Below are 20,539 nucleotides of genomic sequence, written 5' to 3' on the forward strand. Positions count from 1 at the left end.
CAGATTTTGCGTGACGTGCTAATGAAATGGACAATAGCCTGATGACGTCCGACTACAGTACTCATTCTCCTGACTTCACTCAGCAGTCTGGCTAGTTGTGATGATGTCAGGTACCAATCTTCCAAAACAACCACTTGTGCGTCATTATAACTTGCAAAATGGCAACTTGTGCGTCCCCGAGAGAGATAAGATAAGATAAGATCTTATCACTGTGTAGTCTTTTCTGACAAAACATTTTTATAAAAAAAAGTCTAGCCTAACGGAGTGATCGGGTTTCCTGTGCACCAAGCGTGGTCTGTTTCGATATCGCCATTACAATTTAAGGACATTTCAGAGTACGTGAAGCTTTTCATATTTTAAGAAAGAAAACAAAATTGACATAGCCTGCAATATTCGCATCCACTACAAATATAAGCAGCCCTCAAGTCAATAATTGAACATTTTTTGGATTTTTTTAATTAGTCGTCTCTGTGCCGCTTTAACTGCGGCAAAGTATTTGTGCCAGAATGTAGAGTTTGTGACGAATAAGCACAAGTTCCCGACAGTGATAGCATTTCTTTTAAAAAACCTGCACTTTCTAAAAGAACACCCTTTATATACCAAGGTTCTTATTTTTAAATTGATATGTATTCGGATCTGTGTTTATCTCCATTTAGTTCTCCTCATGTCGTTCACCCATTTATCACTCGATGTATTCATAATTAGTTTATTTGAAGTAGTCCATGCTTCTCGCCAGTTTGGAACATTGGCACCAAGTGTTGTGGTCGGGGAATTTATTGCATTAATTAAAGGGGCATTGAAGGTCTTACTAAATAAAGTATCGGAAAGATGCATATTTCCACACAACACCGAGACAACGCATTTTGACAAAGATACGCAAGACGGTTCAAAGCGAGACTATTAAAATTCTTGAAAAACCATACCAATATGTTGCACAGAATTTGATGAGAGCATGCATTTTACGTGTTGGAACGGGCAAAAGTATTGATGTTCATTCAAATGCCATTGGGCCAGCTCTCGTGAGTTGTGTAGTACAAGAGAAACTGTCATCACAAAATAACAATGCTTGTTTCAAATACGTTTAGTGTTGAAAAAATGAATCTTCACGTCACAACTACCATTGCGGTGAATATAGGCGAAACAAATTCCAACTAACGAAGAACGGGAATGCATAAGAATTATGTTTTAGATGAAGAATGTTTGGCGTCATGTAGGTCGTTCTGTTGTACATTATTATTCATCAGCTGCGACACCTTTCGATGTTCCGAGGTCGATACTTAAACCAACTTGTTCTTGGTATGCTCTGTCTTCATCGCATGCCTAGAACAGAGTTTTCGTCTTGAAGGTATAACATTGACGACAATTTAGCTTCGCGTCCTGATGCAACTCGTTGAAAATGAAGTCGTGTAAGCTGGCGTTATCTGCATTATGATAAGTTGGAGGATGTGTTTTTGAAAAAAAAGTAAACTATCCCTAGACAGTTGAGACAGCGGAGTAGTTAGGCTGTGACCAAGTTATGTAAGTCTGTTCTGAACTCTCCGGTCAAGGTCATTTTTAATTCACACAACGATTGTGGCGTATTACAGTGCGACCACTTTTTATCTCGCACTCTCCAGAATATATGATTAACGCAGCCTAGTTATACAGTGTTCTTAAATTGTTAAACGGGTGCCGGCATCCAATAACTGTCTATACATATCCATGCTGACAGAAATTCACATGACTTGTTATTAGGAGTAAGGAAGGAGGAAGGTTAGGCAAGAGTGTCAGCCAATAACTAAATAGGGTGCTATCCTGTGCTGCGAAAAGTGGGTAAAAAAAAACAAGGGGCTATAAAATGATCCTGTACAGAACTAAATAAAGAAAAAAATAGCGATAGAGGAAAATGAAGAACTAAAGAGAAGTACTTTTGCTTGTTTTGTTGTAAATATTTATCACTTATTATATCACGATTTGTACAATCAATTTTAGGCCAATACCCCTGAATGGATATGAGCCATTGCATAGGTACCATCGCCATCATAATTATTAGTACCACACTGTTTAAAGTAGGCCGTAGATCTCAAAGACAATGCTTGTGAGAAGTAGAAATTGTTGAAAGCCTGCTGTCATGAGGAAACTCTAATCCACTCTGCGAAGGCAAACGCTTTCGTCCATATACTGCATGTATGTTCGGACGGTTCATTAATTTTGGATGCATATTATATGCTGGCACTCCTGCTCAAAGGCTTCACCCTCTTGTAATCCTTGAAAGGCAAGTTGCGACTGTGTTTAGGTCTTCCCAAGTAGAATATAAAGTCTTGTATCTGGAAGCTAAACACCCATTACTTCATTCACGTTTCAAACTGTTAGTGGTACAATAATTTTTAATGCTTATGATTCCCCAGTAAGGCGTTCCAAAACAGTTTGTATCTCCCAGCTTGAGCTGTTCTTGGGGAGCACACTGGACGAGATTTCACACGCCTCAAGTTCTGCATACGCAAAGCTTTTATTTATTTATTTATTTACAAATACTGCTGGCCAGAGGCCAAAGAAGGAAGGGCAAGATAATACAGTTGTGATACACATTTCAAAACAACATCAACAATAAGGAGAGTAAAAAGTGGAAAGCGTGACATATTTATACAAAAGCAACAAAAGGAAAGAGTGGGGAGGGAAAAGAGGAAATAGTTGGAATAGCTAGAAAAACAACTTCAAATTTCAGCGTAAATAAGATCGGGAGAGTGTAAACTGCTTGCAGGCAAATCATTCCACTCTTCAATGGTACGAGGAAATAAGGAAAATTTGAACAAGTTAGTACGAGCAAAATATGGTGTTAAAAAAAGTGCGTGTGAATGCCGAGTCTGGCATGTTCTTAGTGGTGTGAGGTAGAGGTCAGGGTTCAGAGCGAATTTGCGGTTAGAAAGTTGGTACAAAAATTTGAGACGTAAGAATCTGCGTCTCGACTGCAAAGATGTGATACCATTTGAAAGCATTACACTAGTTACAGAACTACTAGGCTTGTAAAGAGAATAAAGGAAACGAACTGCCCTCCGCTGAATTTTTTCTAATGCATCAATGTTAGTTTTAGTATAAGGATCCCAGGCAACGCATGCATATTCTAGTTTAGGGAGAATCAAGGATTGGTAAGCTAAAAATTTCACTTTCGTAGGAGCATCCTTAAGTTTGTGCCTTAGCATGCATAATTTGCGCAAAGCTGCGGAAGAAGCTTGTTTAATGTGGGAATTCCAACTTAATTTATTCGTTAGAGTGACACCAAGATACTTGTATTCCTTAACTTCTTTAAGATGTTGGTTAGAGAGCGTGTAGTCAGTTAGTACTGGCTTTTTCTTGTTAGTGACACGGAGCAGAACTGATTTATCCAAGTTTAGTTTCATCCCCCATTGATTGCACCATAGACATATACTGTTTAGAGTGGACTGGAGAGCTGCTTGGTCATTAGAACTAGTTATCGAGTTAAACAGTATACAATCATCTGAAAAAAGTCGAACGTTAACAGGTGGGTTTACACAATTTACTACATCGTTACAGTATATCAAAAATAGTAGGGGACCCAGTACACTGCCCTGTGGAACACCTGAAGTAACCGGCAGAAGAATTGAGTTCTGATTATTAATGCACACAAACTGGGAGCGATCAGACAGGTAGTTACAAATCCAGGCTAATAGAAAATTTGGAAGTCCAATAAGCTGTAATTTAACCATAAGTTTTTCATGGGGGATGCAGTCGAAAGCTTTGCAGAAATCTAGGAATATGACGTCTACTTGGCCGCCCTTATCAATCACACATGCAAGAGAATGAATGACTGTACATAACTGAGTTGTTGTCGACAAGCCCTTTCGAAAAACACGCTGATACGGAGATAAAAAGTTATGCTTATCTAGGTGTTTTGATATGAATGTTGTGACAATGTGTTCTAACATTTTGCTACAAGACGATATAATCGAAATTGCCCGATAATTGAAGACAAGAAGAGGGTCTCCCTTTTTGGGAATTGGCTTGACACGAGCCATTTTCAATTCTTTAGGTAACGTTGTAGTACGGATTGAAGCTTCGAAAATTGTAACAAGGTGTTTCGACAAGGGCTCGGCATACCGTCAAAAAAGTTCGTTCGGTATTCCTTCTGGCCAACCGGAGGATTTTGCTTTTATTCGAAGAACCATGTTTAAAACTCCTTCATATGAAATTAAATTTCCTGGTGGAGTATCTGCGGAATCATGCACAAAGCCACAGGCTGAGAAGACTGACAGAAAACACTATGAAAAAAAGATTTAAATATCAGCAATTGCTTTCGCATCTGATACCAGAGAACTGTTCTCAGAAATTTGTTTTACGTTCTTTTTGCGATCGCTAATGTAGGCCCAAAACTTCTGCGGGTCATCTTTAATAAAATTAGCCAGTGTGGTATTGAAATAAAAGCTTTTCTCGCGTTGAATCGCTTCGTGTAAAGCAGACCGGACTTCACCTAGGCGCTAGGAAGCTGCCCTCTTTTTCCTGAGACGTTCAGCCTTTCGTTTCAGATGCAGTATAGGTCTCGTGACCCACGGAGTGAACTTAGTGCGTTTCTTTAGCTTATTGGGAATGAATTTATCTAAACAAAACGTTCAGATGTTCTTGAATTTTTCCCAAAGGTGTTCCAGATTGTCACCACAAAACTCAGCCACGTGATCATCCAAAAACTCAAAAATACGCGAATCTTGAGCGTGCGCAAAGTTTTTAGCAGCTTTTGTGGTATTCACATCCCCAGAACAGTTTATATTCAAGGGGAACGAAACACTAATCGAACTGTGGTCTGATATGCCAGGAATTAGGGACACGTCGCACTGAGCAATTGATCGGTGTAAAAATACCAAATCAAGCAATGAAGATGTAGACTCTGTAACACGCGTGGGTTCAACCACAACTTGCACAAGATTGTGGTCAATCATAATATCAAACATACAAGAAATATTGACAGAGTCAGAGCCTGCTTCTAATCTTTCCCAGTCAATACCTGGAAGATTGAAGTCTCCTGCCAATATTAGTTTTCTCTCGATTAATTGTAGCATGTGCGCATGCAGCTTTGTCGGATAATCGCTTGTTGCATCAGGAGCCCGGTAGGCTGCGTACAACACGAAATTCTGGCAGCCAAGTGTCACATTTAAACACAAGCACTCGAGATCGAGCACGTCAGATAGCAACGTAGCTTTTATGCAGTCTTTCAGAATAACTGCCACACCACCCCCCTAGTTGCCCTGTCCTTCCGGAAAATTTTGAAACCCGGCAGCACCACATCATCATCACTGACGAAAGTATGAAGCCGCCTCTCGGTAAGGACAACTAGGTGAGGATCATGTGCCAGAAGTATAGCTTCAAGATGCTCAGTTTTGTTTGTAATACTACGAGCGTTTATATTTAGTAGTCCTACACGTTGGTTGTTCATGTGTCATGCGCTTCCATTATCACTACCTTCATGAGCATTGCTCAGAACACCTTCTGCGTTCACTGCATGCGTATGCCGTTTCTTTTGAGTGATTTTTCTACGTTCGTTCGCCGTTTCGTTCCAAACAAAAACTTCTTTGTCAACATGCAGTTTATCTTGAACTAGATAAACGTTTTTTTCTTGGGATTTTTCATCTTTTTTCATCTTGGACGAGATTTCACATGCCTCAAGTTCTGCATACGCAAAGCTTTTATTTATTTATTTATTTATTTATTTACAAATACTGCTGGCCAGAGGCCAAAGCAGGAAGGGCAAGATAATACAGCATTTCTGAGATAATAAGCATACAGGAAGTGTCCATATTAGTGACGTATCTTCAATCAGTATTAGCAAAAGTTCTATCAAAATACAATTTGACGAAATTTTTCGAAAGCAATCAAAACTAATGTCGCACCACCTTATAAATTCTACTCTGGATGATTCTCTGGTTCAGTCACAAATAAAGACAGTCATTACGACGGATGCCTCGTAAAAAGAAGAAAATTGTCGTCTAGGAGTATTCTCCCCTAGTTTGTCTATTAGGGATTTTGTCTATGCATTCAAAATTTTGCACCCATACTTGTCACAGAATGTTTCGCGATAATTTTAGCTCTCCGCAAATTAAGAGCATCGACTAGTTGGGCCATATTTTAACTGATTCTCTGTTAATACGTTTTTCTCTCATTGAAAGTTTAAACATTTACTTTCAACCCTACTTTCAAACCTACTTTCAAATTATTAGTTCCATCGTATATACTTTTGATTAAATTGGTTTGGATACCAAGGCATACGAAACTTTTTTCAATAAAATTGCGAATGCGTTAGCTAGGCTATCGTTAAATGGCCCAGTCACTCACACATTACCAGCATCTAAATTCATTGTAGGGGCTAGATTTAGGAGAAAAATGATGCTAGAAGGATTTTTTTTTGCCGTTCATGTAATGAACAAATTGGAATTTTCAACCTAAATCATCGTTGGAATAGTAAAGTATGTCACACGCGTGCAGTTGAAGTCGCAATCACTGGGCTGCGGTGTCAAACTTCTTATCTTATTTTTTATCTACACAGAGCTGGTGTGGCTGCTTCCCCTAACTGTTGGTTTTGTGGAGTCTTTGAGACAACAGACCATTATCTAATATATTGCCACGTTCCATTTCCCAAGTTTTTGTTATCGTTCCGAAACACCACACGATTCTCGGCGCAAACCGCGCCTGCAGGTTTCGAGAAGGTTCCGGACTGTAGTAGATCATTTCGACAAGATCACGCCCACTGTGCGAATGGTACAGATTGTTCTCGAACCTACGCCACCGCCAGCGATAACGCTAGAACATTCGGCGGCAAGGGTATAAATGCCGACGCGCTTCGCCGCTTGTCAGTTGTTGATCGAAGGCCGACGCTGCGTTCGCCGCTATCAGTCCGAGACTGCTATCTGTGCAAGACTGCTGCTGTAATTAGACTTTCCCTTTACCGGGCACAGGTTCGCCCAAAAAAACAGGTAAATCCCAACACGAAGTTTCCTGTCTTCGGCCACGTCACGACCCCGTGACATCTGGTGGAGGTGCTGCTTCGTTCATGTACCGGACGCCCCCGTCAAGCCGTGAACCCAGCCCCCGTCGCGGAGAAGACACCGACGCCAACCAAGAGCAGCGAACGAGCCGCCGACAGCAAGGTCTCCCACCAGAGTACGGCCTTCTACAAGACAAGGCGCGGAAGACCAAGACCATGACCTCGACTGCAGCGAGAATGACAACCGGAGCGTCCCAGCCCGCGATCGTCCTTCATCAACCCAGGGAACCACCAACGTTCCGTGGCTCATCGTTTGAAGACCCGGAAACCTGGCTAGAAACATACGACCGTGTGGCCGCCCTCAACCACTGGGACAACGAATAAAAGCTCCGTCGTGTGTATTTCTACCTGGAAGACACCGCAAGGACCTGGCTAGAGAATAGGGAGTCCACGCTTCGAACGTGGGATGTCGTCTGCGGCGCATTTCTGCAAACGTTCGCGAGCATCGCTCACAAAGAGAGGGCCGCTGCTCTACTCGAGACCCGGGTTCAGCTACCAAATGAAAAGGTTGGAATTTTCACAGAGGAGAAGACCCGCCTATTCCGTCACGCTGACCCAGATATGCCTGAGGAAAAGAAAGTTCGTTTCCTCATGCGAGGGGTCAAACAGGAGCTCTTCGCGGGACTAATGAGGAATCCACCGAACACCGTCCAAGAATTTCTGTCCAAGGTGACCACCATCGAAAAAACGCTGGACATGCGCACCAGACAGTATAATCGTCGCCTGACTCCAGAATGCACTGCTGCTTAAGCCAGTGACTCCGACGACCTGCGTGAAACGATCCGAGCGATCGTGCGGGAAGAGCTGCGCAAACTGTTGCCTTCGGCGCAGCCTCAAGTGGATTCGATCGCCGACATTGTGCGAGAAGAAGTCCGGCAATCGCTTCGAATTCCCGAAACACCGCCGCCCGAGCCAGAAACTATGAGCTACGCCGCTGCAGTGCGCCACAACGCTCCTCCCCGTCCACGCCAAAACGCCGCCCCGTCGCACTTCCGTCGCCAGACGCCACCGCCGCCACCACCCCCACCGAGGTCCTACCGTTCCCCAGCGGGCCAGCGCAGTGCACCGAGGAAAACGGACGTTTGGCGTGCACCTGACAACCGCCCGCTCTGCTACCACTGCGGCGAGGCCGGGCACACATACCGCCGTTGCCAGTACCGACAGATGGGACTGCGTGGCTTCGCCGTCAATGCACCGCGTCCGCAGCCAGGAGATCGGCCACGTGACATCGCCGACTACCTGGCAGGAACTCAATGGACACCACGAACTCCTTCCCGTTCGCCGTCGCCCAGCTGCCGCATGTCACCACACCTCCGGCAGTACTCTGGCCCAACGCGGGCCCGGTCTCCTAGCCCGTATCCGGGAAACTAAGGGCAGCAACCGATGGAGGTGCGGTTGCTGTGCGACGAACTACCGAAGATCCTCCGACGACGACGCCGCCGCGACGGAGCTTTTTGAACACAACACCAATCAGGCAAAGCCCTGAAGGCAAAAGCTCACTTACCGAAGGTGGCCGGACGACGCAACATGGAAGCAGCGGAACAAGCCGACGCAGCCGTGACCCGACGCCACGCCCTAACTGTAATGCGAGACGGCGAACTAGCGACCTCGACGTTCTTATCGACGGCCACAGTGTGACTGCTCTCGTCGATACTGGAGCCGACTATTCTGTCATCAGTGGGTCGTTCGCCGCAAAGTTAAAGAAAGTTAGGACAGCTTGGAAAGGCCCTGAAATCCGCACAGCCGGAGGTCATCTCGTAACGCCTGCAGGAATCTGCACAGCGAGAGTCACCTTTAACGGCCGTATTGATCCTACAGACTTCGTAGTCCTACAGCGTTGCTCGAGAGATGTCATCCTTGGCATGGACTTCTTATGCCTCCATGGTGCTGTCATCAACCTAAAAACAAGGTCGATAACGTTATCCACAGAAGAAGCACTACCGCCGAGCACGCCGTCAGGACACCATGCCTTGAATGTGCTGGAAGAACAAGTCACCATTCCGCCTCGCTCAAGCGTCATTATTTCAGTCAGCGCTCCTAAATCACCTGGCTTGGAAGGCGTCGTTGAAGGCAGTCAGCATCTGTTGGTCACCCGAAATATTTGCGTCGCAAGAGGAATTGCAGAGCTGCGGGGAGGCAAAGCAACGGTTATGCTCACGAATTTCAGCAATGAGTACAAACATGTGAACAAAGGAACAACGGTCACATACATCGAAGAAATTGTCGAAGCCACCAGTGCTTTCGCCCTCGCCGATTCTGCGGAACCTGCTCAGAAGAACCAAGCCCCTCCCATAGCTTTCGACGTCAGTCCCAGACTTTCGAACGATAAGCAAGAACAGCTCAAGGCCCTGCTCCTGCAATACGAAGATTGCTTTTCATCGTCATCGAAAATTCGGCAGACCCCAATCACGAAACATCGAATTATAACCGAATAAAATGCCAGACCACTCCGTCAGAGTCCGTACAGGGTTTCGACGCGAGAACGTGAGGCCATGAAGAGACAAGTTGATGAAATGCTGCGAGATGACATTATCCAGCCGTCCAAGAGTCCGTGGGCATCCCCCGTGGTGTTAGTGAAGAAAAAGGATGGGACCCTACGTTTCTGCGTCGATTATCGCCGCCTGAACAAAATCACAAGAAAGGACGTGTATCTTCTCCCACGAATAGACGACGCACTTGATCGGCTCCATAACGCCAAGTACTTCTCGGCAATGGATCTCAAGACTGGCTATTGGCAAATCGAAGTCGACGAAAGAGACCGAGAGAAGACGGCGTTTAAAACACCGGACGGCCTCTTCGAGTTTAAGGTGATGCCCTTCGGCCTTTGCTCAGCGCCTGCAACTTTTCAACGGGTTATGGATACAGTACTGGCAGGATTGAAGTGGCAGACTTGCCTTGTGTACTTGGACGACGTCGTCGTGTTTTCCTCGAGTTTCGATGAGCATCTTGGCGCCTTAAAGCTGTACTTCAAGCCATCAAGACGTCCGGACTCACACTGAAGCCAGAAAAGTGCAGATTTGCGTATGAGGAGCTCTTGTTTCTGGGGCACGTTATCAGCAAGTCTGGAGTTCGTCCCGATCCACGGAAAACAGCCGCCATCGCCGACTTCCCGCCGCCCACTGACAAGAAGGCCGTGCGCCGATTTCTGGGCCTGTGCGCCTATTATAGGCGGTTCGTGAAAAACTTCGCCCGCATCGCCGATCCTCTCACTATCCTTACCAAGGCCGACGCGGAGTTCAAGTGGGAAACGCCACAGGAACACGCTTTCCAGGAGCTTAAACATCGCCTCCAGATGCCTTCGTTACTTGCCCATTTCGACGAATTCGCCGAGACAGAAATACATACTGACGCAAGCAGCGTAGGTCTTGGCGCCGTTCTTGTGCAGAGGGCTGACAGACTTGAAAGGGTTATTAGTTACGCCAGCCGATCGCTATCCAAAGCAGAAGCAAATTATTCCACAACAGAAAAGGAGTGCCTCGCCATCATCTGGGCTACGTCGAAATTTCGCCCCTACCTCTACGGCAGGCCCTTCAAAGTTGTGAGCGACCACCACGCCTTGTGTTGGCTAGCCACCTTGAAGGACCCTTCAGGTCGCCTCGCACGATGGAGCCTGAGACTTCAAGAATATGACATTACTGTCATTTACAAGTCCGGAAAAAAACACTCCGACGCTGACTGTCTCTCTCGTGCGCCTGTCGACCAACCGCTACCCGACGACCCGGATGACGACTACTTCTTGGGAACGATAACTACCGACGACTTCGCTGGACGACAGCGGGCCGACCCGGAACTTAAGGCCCTAATAGAATACCTCGAAGGCAGGACCACCGAAGTCCCGAAGGTATTCAAGCGCGCACTTGCGTCGTTCTTTCTACGGAACGGTCTTCTACAAAAGAAAAACTTTTCACCGCTTCGAGCTAAGTACCTCCTTGTGGTGCCTTCAGCTCTGCGACCAGAACTCCTGCAGGCCCTGCACGACGATCCGACGGCAGGGCACCTCGGTGTTTCCCGCACGCTCGCGAGGATACAAGAAAGGTACTACTGGCCACGTCTTACCACCGACGTCACTCGTTATGTGAGGACATGCCGGGACTGCCAGCGACGCAAGACACCGCCGACAAGTCCAGCGGGACTTCTGCAGCCAATTGCTCCACCTTGCTGACCTTTCCAGCAGATTGGTATGTACCTACTGGGGCCGTTCCCGACGTCGGCTTTCGGAAACAAGTGGATCGTGGTAGCTACCGACTACCTCACCCGCTACGCCGAGACAAAAGCCCTGCCAAAAGGCAGTGCATCCGAGGTAGCTAAAATCTTCGTCGAAAATATCGTCCTACGTCACGGCGCCCCGGAGGTCCTTATCACCGAAAGAGCAACGGCATTCACTGCCGACTTAACTCAAGCGATCTTGGCATACAGCCAAACAAACCACCGCCGGACGACAGCGTCGATCGGCCTCACCGAGCGGCTTAACAAGACGATCGCCGACATGCTGTCAATGTACGTCGATGTCGAACACAAGACGTGGGACGCCATTCTTCCGTATGTGACCTTCGCATACAACACGGCGGTGCAGGAGACGACGCAGATATCACCATACAAATTGGTCTACGGAAGGAGCCCGACAACGACGCTCGATGCCATGTTACCCAACGTCACCGACGAAGAAAACCTCGATGTGAGCGAGTACCTTCAACGCGCCGAAGAAGCCCGACAACTTGCGCGTCTCCGTATCAAGAATCAACAGACGACTGACAGCCACCGTTACAACCTTCGACGACGCTTCGTGGAATACCAGCCCGGTGAACGTGTTTGGGTGTGGACGCCGATACGCCGACGTGGACTAAGTGAAAAGCTTTTGCGACGGTACTTCGGACCATACAAGGTGGTTCGACGTCTCGGCCCACTTGATTACGAGGTTGTCCCCGACGGCATCACGAACTCTCAACGACGCCGATCGCGACCTGAAGTCGTCCATGTCGCGCGCCTCAAGCCGTTTCATGCACGTCAACAAACTGAAAAAGTGTTTTTTGTATTATTGTTGTATTGTAATTTATTCATTGTACTTTCTTGCATTATTATTGTACCTTCATCTTTAGTTAAAGCATCGGGGCGATGCCTTTTTTTTCAGAGGGGGGCAATGCCACGTTCCATTTCCCAAGTTTTTGTTATCGTTCCGAAACACCACACGATTCTCGGCGCAAACCGCGCCTGCAGGTTTCGAGAAGGTTCCGGACTGTAGTAGATCATTTCGACAAGATCAAGCCCACTGTGCGAATGGTACAGATTGTTCTGGAACCTACGCCACCACCAGCGATAACGCTAGAACATTCGATGGCAAGGGTATAAATGCCGACGCGCTTCGCCGCTTGTCAGTTGTTGATCGAAGGCCGACGCTGCGTTCGCCGCTATCAGTCCGAGAGTGCTATCTGTGCAAGACTGCTGCTGTAATTAGACTTTCCCTTTACCGGGCACAGGTTCGCCCAAATGAACAGTTAAATCCCAACACGAAGTTTCTTGTCTTCGGCCACGTCACGACCCCGTGACAATATTGTACAAGATACGCCCATTACGCAAAATTACATTTTATGCCATCTTCCGTCAAGTACGATTGGAGTTACACACTCCAAATGTACTTTCTTTCGTGGCTTCATCTGTAGGATTCAGTGACGTGAAAGTTGCCAATGCTTTGCAGGAGTTTCAAAGAGTTTCAGACTGGAGAAGATTTTATTACCGATAAATAACTTGTTTCCAAACTGCTTTCTTTATTCATTTTTTTATTGTTGCTTAAATATTCTACTGCATTTTCTATATTCGATATTACTAATAGTCAATTTCACTTATTTACATTTTATTATTCTACCCTCTCATTAGTTAGAAAGATATGCGTTTACATATCAACAGCATTTCGTTAGAACTACCCGGTTCTTCGCCGATTCCGCAGCGTCGGTGTGTGCCACAGGTTCCAGGCTCTTCCTTTTTTTTATTCTTTCTTCGTTACCAAAGGTAATCACGGCTTAAGTTGAGCTGAGCAGCATTTAGGCTAAGAACTGAACAGCACGCACTCGTTTTTCGATGATTCAAGTACTACTCAAGAATCAATGCTTTGTGCGAAAGTTTTGCTCGTAGATTTTCTATTAAGGACAGCAGCAAGTACAAAAGCTTGAACAACTGTAGTCTAATCCATAGCGCTTTGTCATCATTACCCTAAGTACAGGGGGGAGGCGGGGGAGTCAGAACTTTCTTTGTTTCACTGTTAAAGGAATAGATGGGATAGTCACCTGAGAAATTTGGACCAGCCCTGCACGTCTAACGATGCAATTAACACTAGGATAGTCTTAACAAGGTGATTGGCATGGAGTCTCATAGTCATTTAAAGCTGATATCAACAGTTTCTGTGCCATTTCAGATGACCAGCATAACAGAAAGAATGTACATTGTTTCCCGGAACTACAATATCACCACCCCAAATCGGTGCCATTCGGCAATAAAGACGGCAGCTCTCAGCCATGACAAGATTGTAGTCGCTCTGCGAGCGCACCTCGGAGGAATCGGTGGTCCACCGTAAGTAATTTATGTTGCATTCGTGAAATTCTGATAGCATAAAACAGCTATACAGATTTCAACTAGGGAACTCACGTTTGAATGTATATAAAAGCAGACGACATATTACTCGAGGGGAATAATTAAATGACGCACTTCTACGCGCTTACTTCTTTGTGATGCTTCCTCGGAAAATCCCGCACTGCTTCGGGTATAGAGCAACTGACGTTGTATGGTCTCGTTACTGTCGTGCCTCTGAGCCCGAAAGTATTAGGACCATATTAAAACCAAGAATAAACAACTGCAATAAAAAGTGGAAAACGAAGAGTGCACGGACCACGATTGCCATCAAATGAAACTAATAAAAGAGGTATCGGTATTTGGATATGAAAACAGGGCGTGCACCAAGTTTTACGTGGTAATTGCAGGTTCGTGGGCTTAAGATGATAGTGACAAGTGAATAGAAAACGACGTTATGCTCGAAGCTCCAAGCAACAAAATGAACAATTTATGCGTGCTTTATTCTGCCAATCATGTCACTTCATTTGAACAAACGCGATAAAAACTAATCATGCCACACGTAGGTTATATTGACTCCAATTGGCTTCCACGAGCTTTCACGTACCGCTTCGCTGCCTCTACAAATGTGGAAAATTCACGTACAGTAAATGCCTCGATGACTTTGTTGAACCACGGCAGCTGGCTGGATCTTTCCAAAACAGATTTTGCTGCACGAAAGTTAAGCTACATCGCCTTGAGCATTTTCCTCGAAACTGCCTAGCTGCAATTTTTTAGAAAGAAACGTCACAGTTTCGACGAAAGGCCAAAAGAACAAATGCGACAACAACAATTGAGAATGTCGTACTTACTGAGGCAAGCTGATAACTAGAGCAGGGTCTGATTTGGCGCAGCTCTACAAAATGCTGACATGAGCGACTACTGCAGAGCGAAGTGCTTTTCATCCTTTCTGGTGCTTCGTATCGAAGTAAGTGTTAGAACACTCCACGAGCGTTCATATGAGCCGTGTTAAGTTAGGCCTGGAAATTCATCTGAGCAGACGCCATGGTGCGTAAGCCGGTCCACTGGAGAGGCTCTCAATCCCTTCGGCCCCCAGTCTGCCAGACGCTGTCGATGATTTGAGTAATTACCCAGACCATGAGACAAGCGAAGGCGAGTTCCTGACTTTCAACTACGGACCCTTTTCTCGTCTCTTCGAGCAGAAGCGGTGACTGATGCCCTCGGCGACTCATCGGGCGACGGGGAGCTGGCGTGACCGGCGCCAGAGCTGACAGGAGAGCGGCGCTCTTTTCAATCCCCAATCAAGTAGACGACCGGCCGGCTGCCTATGCTCGTCAGGCATTGTCCGTGCTAGCCGGAGGATGAGACGTCGTGTCGCCACGACATCGTAAACTGTTCCATAGAGGACAACAAAGAAAGCATCTTCCATGAAGAGACCGCGGCGGCCACCGCAAATCACCCCGCTAATTGAGCGAACCAATCGGCGGACCCTTTGAGGTATGCTGTCAGGACCGTGGGACCTCTCGACTGGCGGCACACACACGACGAGCAAGAGCCCTGCTGGCGCCTCCTTGCAGTGCAGTGTTCACGACTGAATATTAGACGTTCACGTGGACCGTGCATGCTCATCCCTCTCACCTGTTATGTGTGTGTTATTGGTGTTCCACTCGGAGAGGAGAAGCCCGACAGGGCTTAAAACGACACCGCAGAGGGCTGGACGTCGCTCTGAACCATGTAACGGTTCAACCACCACGCTCGTGGTTTGTGAAACCACTGACCTTTCTTTGCTGTAAATATGTGTAAATAGTGCCATAAACCTGTTTTTGTTCTCGTATCCCCCAGCGACCTTCCTTCCGACCTTAACAGCCGTCAATTTATCTCAATCGAGATAGCAGGCACGCCGACGGACAAGACCACACCCCTTTAAATAAAAATTTGCTGTTGCCCCAGAACTGCATCCCCCCAGCCCTCCTTCATGCTTCTTCACCTGGCAGAGCTGGCCGGTGCCTTTTATCTCTGTTTTAGAAGCGGCAGTATGAAGGCTTTGCACGCATTTTCTTTCGCATAACACATACAACGCGTAGCATGGTATTGAATATTAGGCCTTACTGTCTATTTGTGCACATAACAGGCTGTTCATACCCAACAAATTTCACTGGTCTAAATTGGATTCCCTCAACGGTCTAAGCCATCGTGTTATCGGAATGACAAAGATGCTCATTACGGACCGCTTCCTGGAGTCAGAAATAACATTTTTCGAAGCTAGAGGAGGACATGTTAGGCTGGACATGTCAAGACAAGGACTCGCCCAGCCATTAAGTCTTTAAGCCACATTTTGATCACGTGTTTTGACTTTAAGAAACCTCCTTCACTGCTAAGCTTTCCAGCATCTTTGCACGTGCGTCAACCACTGAGCAAAGTGGTCTGAGGCCACCCTTCTTCGAGGCATCACGGCCGAAATAATGGTATTTACGTACGCTTACCGGTACCATTGCCCTCTGAGCACAACTACTCACCGAAGTCAGCAATTGTAAAGCTCACGTTTTTCTGCCTTGACGAGACTATAGTCGGCACCTGATTTAATTACACCATGACGTAAAATAGGCCAATGCTACGTCTCAATCGAGCATATCCACCGACGACTGAATCTGTTATTGACCGCCATGGTTCAGTGACAGTGCAGAGCAGAAAATAAAAAGCTGTTTCTTGTATTACAACGAATAGAAACAGAAATCGATAATGAGCTCGGAGCCAGTGTGCGGTAGATCTTTGGTGGACCTTCCATGCTACACATTCCAGGCGAGTTTATCGGCACCCAGCAAGGCACCGCCGCGTGTTGGCTGCTCACGCAATGGGGTTAGTTTTTCGAAAAGAACGCAGCCAGCCCGCCTTTTTGAGACGCCAACCTATAAGGCATCTGTTTACTCTTTCCTACAAAGGCCGTGTTTATGTGATTGCGCGTTTTGTGAAAACCTTGGATATTGATTAATTGATTGATTGATTGATTGATTGATTGATTGATTGATTGATATGTGGAGTTCACGTCCCAAAACCGCTATATGATTATGAGAGACGCCGTAGTGGAGGGCTCCGGAAATTTCGACTAACGGGGGTTCTTTAACGTGCACCCATATCTGAGCACACCACGGGCCTACAGCATTTTCGCCTCATTAAAAACCTTCAAGATTAATGCTTGTGACAAAGAAGGGACTCTTCTTTGCTTCCGCGTGATAGCAGTTTATAATAAACACTTACTTTTTCCTTCCTTCGCGCATATCTGGCACTCTTGACAAAAGAGGGGTGGACGGGAAGTTGCCTATGACAAAAAAAGAGACTACTTTGTTTTCACGTGACTGCAGCCTATCTTGAAAATTTAACTGCTCCCTTCCTTCGAGCTTTTTTTAAAGCTTCTAGCATTTCTGGCTCGTGAAGAAGGGAGGGGGGAAATCGCCAACGTTTGCTGCTTCCTCCTGGGAGTCAAGTACCAGTGGTCATTGTCTCGGAGGATTGGTGCAACTTGGCAAGAATACCACACAGTTACTTCCATCCTCCTTGAACTAATTTCCTTCGCCTACGGGTAGTTAGCCTTGCCCTTTCTCGGTAGCGGGACATTGCATGACCCCCAACATCGGAAGTGCACCCGCCACTATGCGGAGGTACCTGACTTTGTCGTGAATAAGATAACAGTCTTTTAGAGGATTCTCGAACTATAAACACTTAGTCTATGAACCTAGCTCCCAACATGCTTCTTCAATGCGGATCTCGTTTCTATGGAAATGACACCTTACCTATTTAGGCTTCGAGCTTGTGTTGCGATGTGTATATATGCCTCCTGTCCAGCTTCAGGCCATCAAAATAGGCTGGTAGTAAGTACAAGAAGAAGTTGTAAATAAAAGAAAACCTAATGACTCCAATAGACGCAAAGCATATAGTTCCGTGATACATTCCAGCTCCAGAATGTACGATTGAGTTCTTTAGAGAATTATAACAAGTTTGCCTGCATAAACCATCACACTGAACGAACAAAAATACAAGTTTTTAGTCATACTATTATGAATGAAACATTTGCCTTTTTTACTTAGGAAGTGTTTTCTGTGCTTGATTTACCAACAGGGTAGAATCCAAGAGCCTGTTCATTTCTTTAAGAACTGGATTGCACAAGAGAGATAACGCAGTAATCTACAAACTACACCCACGTAAGTCCATCTTCTGTGATGTATTCTTGCTTTCACAGTTGAAACACCGCTAATACAGCGCTGAATACTGGGCCTTCTTTCGCAATGACAGTAATTGGGCTACAGAAGTGTTCCCCTCCTCACGTTATATTATAATGCAATGGCTTGCTTTCATCGGCCCTCGTGGGTGGTGCACCTTGCACCAGCGGCCACGCGCTTCCACAAATCCGACTACCACTTTTCATTTTGAGGCTGTACATATAGTGGCACTACTAACACCAATTCACAACGAACAAACAGGAAAACGAGACAGTTGCAAGTATGAGCGCTGATTGACAACAGATTACATTGGCAGCAGTTCACGAAATATATAACACCCATACGAAAAATAAAGCACCGTTCATCAGTGCCGTGCACTTGCCACCTCCTATTAGAAGGGCTTACTTATCTATCTACACAAATGAAAAACAGCTTTTCTTTCTTCGTCAGGGATAGCCACACTTTTCTTACACATGCGTCATCGTGTTTTTTCATGCATAAATCTTTAATTACAAATGTTATCATTCTGTCGAATGAGTGGCCAACCACATCCGTACTTTGAAAGTGTAGATTTCATTCATAATATTGGAAGTCTCACTTAAATGGTCAGATACAGTGGTATTGACGTCCTATTAGTGTTTGTCGGGTCCTTCATGCAAGCAGTGGCCATTCTGCCTGACGTACGCTCGACCACATGACAACGGTATACAATGGACAACATTGCGCATGCAGTCTGCTAATCGTCTTGGGCGCATCTTAGATCAAAAGGCCGTTGGGTGATTTGTTTTTTTCTTCAATTAGGCGTCCACATATATCGTGGTAGGGGTCGTGCCAGACAACCGCACAGGACTCCCACTCTGTTATCTCTCTGTATAAGTTGCACTACCTATCTACTATCTACGTTTTTTTATGTTTTTTTTCTTGCTTCTGAATGAGTTATGCCACCGACAATCATTAACATGAATGTTCTTCGCCAGATTCATATTGCACATTTTGCGCATGGCAACCACATAGACTATGAATTCCTAATACTGTTAGTATTCGATATAATTATGCTCAGTTACTAACAGGTGGCACAACATTCAATAAACGAGTGTCAAAGGATTCACACACATGACGTGACTGCTGGTGGGTGTAGCCACATGTGCGCAATATATATATATATATATATGCGCATGCGGCCATAGCTGGTGAATTAGGCCATGACTGCCGCCGCCAAATCGAGTGCTCTACGAATGTTTGAAAACATAAACATTGAATCATTGTATACTGTCGCATTGCATTCTGGTAAAGGATCGCATGCTGCAGATTCAAGCTACCGAACTTCTTTCGCGTGCTTTCAAATATACAGCATGAAAGAAAAGTCTTCAAGTTGGAAGAGCAGAAAATTACCGCCTCGTATACTGAAGATACTCCTGAGTTCCTTCAATCGAGAATACAAGCGCATGTCTCATTTCATATTTTAAGCCTTCATTAGTTCAAAAACATAGTGTACTGAACTGCCCTGTTTCTTCCCTTTTCAATGCAAGTGTACATGCTATCCACCTATGTAGACAAAGAAGTGATCAAATTGTGTTCTTTTCTGGGGGTACTACAGGTTTTCATCCCGCCGTGCGCAAGCTTATGTACATTGATCCCTTCAGAAGGTGTCTAATTCTGGTTGAAAGAATCGAACATTATGGAAAAGGTATGTGTGTTTGTGTATTTCATGCATGTTATTAAGCTGTGGGTTGTTTTCAAGAGCCATAGGCAATGCAGTAAAAGCCAAGAAACTACTGTTTCATCGCAAGGGCAAAGCAATGAATGCAATATCTATAAAATGTAGTGTTATACGAAGCTAGCAACTTACTTCTGCCGCTACAAACCTCATAGGACTCTACGAAACATCGGCGTATGGAGACGCGGTCGCTGCAGGAAACTATGAGCCAGCTTCATGCTGCCTATCATTTCAACGCAAACAGCATTTGGAAGAGAGCACATACTAGTGTATCAGCCATGTGTTAGTCTCTGTCAAGATCAGGCACGCGCGACAGTCCGGCCGCTCAAAGCAGCTCAAACCACTTCCTCGCCACCAACACCCCTCCCCCCATCCTCCCATGAGACTCTCGAGTGACGGAGATGGCCAGTGCGTTTTCTTTTCGTTATGGCGGTTATTGTCGATTCACTCACACGTACAGTACATTGTATTACACGTGGGATGATGTTCCCGCAAGCTTCACTAAAGACCTGTGCAAACCAGCGAATAGCAGTGGTCGCGCGACCATTTGCGACTGGTCGCAAGCAGTCGTGAACGGTCACAAACGGTCGCAAAGCGACTGCTTTTGGCTAGTCGCTTCCTGACCGATTTTTCAGTCGCAGGACTGCAGTCGCAAAGCTTCTGGAACCAATCAGCGATCCTCAATTTTTGTTCTTTCTTTGTTTGTTTTTTTCAACGCTGTGCGAGAACCAGCGAAAACAATAAATGCGGCGCGCTTGGTTCGCTCCATTCCCTCAGCTGGCGGCGATCAGCTGATCGGCGCCGGTCTTCAGAGTTCTCGCTCATAACGAGATGCGGACGTGACTCTCCAGTTTTGCGACTTCCGCTCGCTCGCATGCAGCCTCCGCCGGTGCGAACATCAGTCGCTTTTAAGTCGCCAGTCACGAATGGTCGCGCAACCGCTGCAAGTCGCCGCTGTGCACCAGCCTTAAGTATGTAAATTGCCACGGTGACGTCTACGACGAAACGCGCCTTGTGGGTATC

General features: G+C 45.9%; 1 protein-coding gene across 1 annotated transcript in view; it reads left to right on the top strand.

The window, feature by feature from the left end:
* Window positions 1–20,539, top strand: part of LOC119181105 (uncharacterized) — a 44,018-nt gene that overhangs the window by 14,647 nt on the left and 8,832 nt on the right. Inside the window, exons 2-4 of the mRNA XM_037432284.2 lie at window positions 13,434–13,588; window positions 17,699–17,781; window positions 19,397–19,486. Coding sequence (XP_037288181.2) covers window positions 13,434–13,588; window positions 17,699–17,781; window positions 19,397–19,486 — 328 coding nt within the window. The remainder of the gene's footprint in view (window positions 1–13,433; window positions 13,589–17,698; window positions 17,782–19,396; window positions 19,487–20,539) is intronic.

Source organism: Rhipicephalus microplus, unplaced genomic scaffold (assembly GCF_043290135.1).
Source record: "Rhipicephalus microplus isolate Deutch F79 unplaced genomic scaffold, USDA_Rmic scaffold_24, whole genome shotgun sequence".
Taxonomy (NCBI): domain Eukaryota; kingdom Metazoa; phylum Arthropoda; class Arachnida; order Ixodida; family Ixodidae; genus Rhipicephalus; species Rhipicephalus microplus.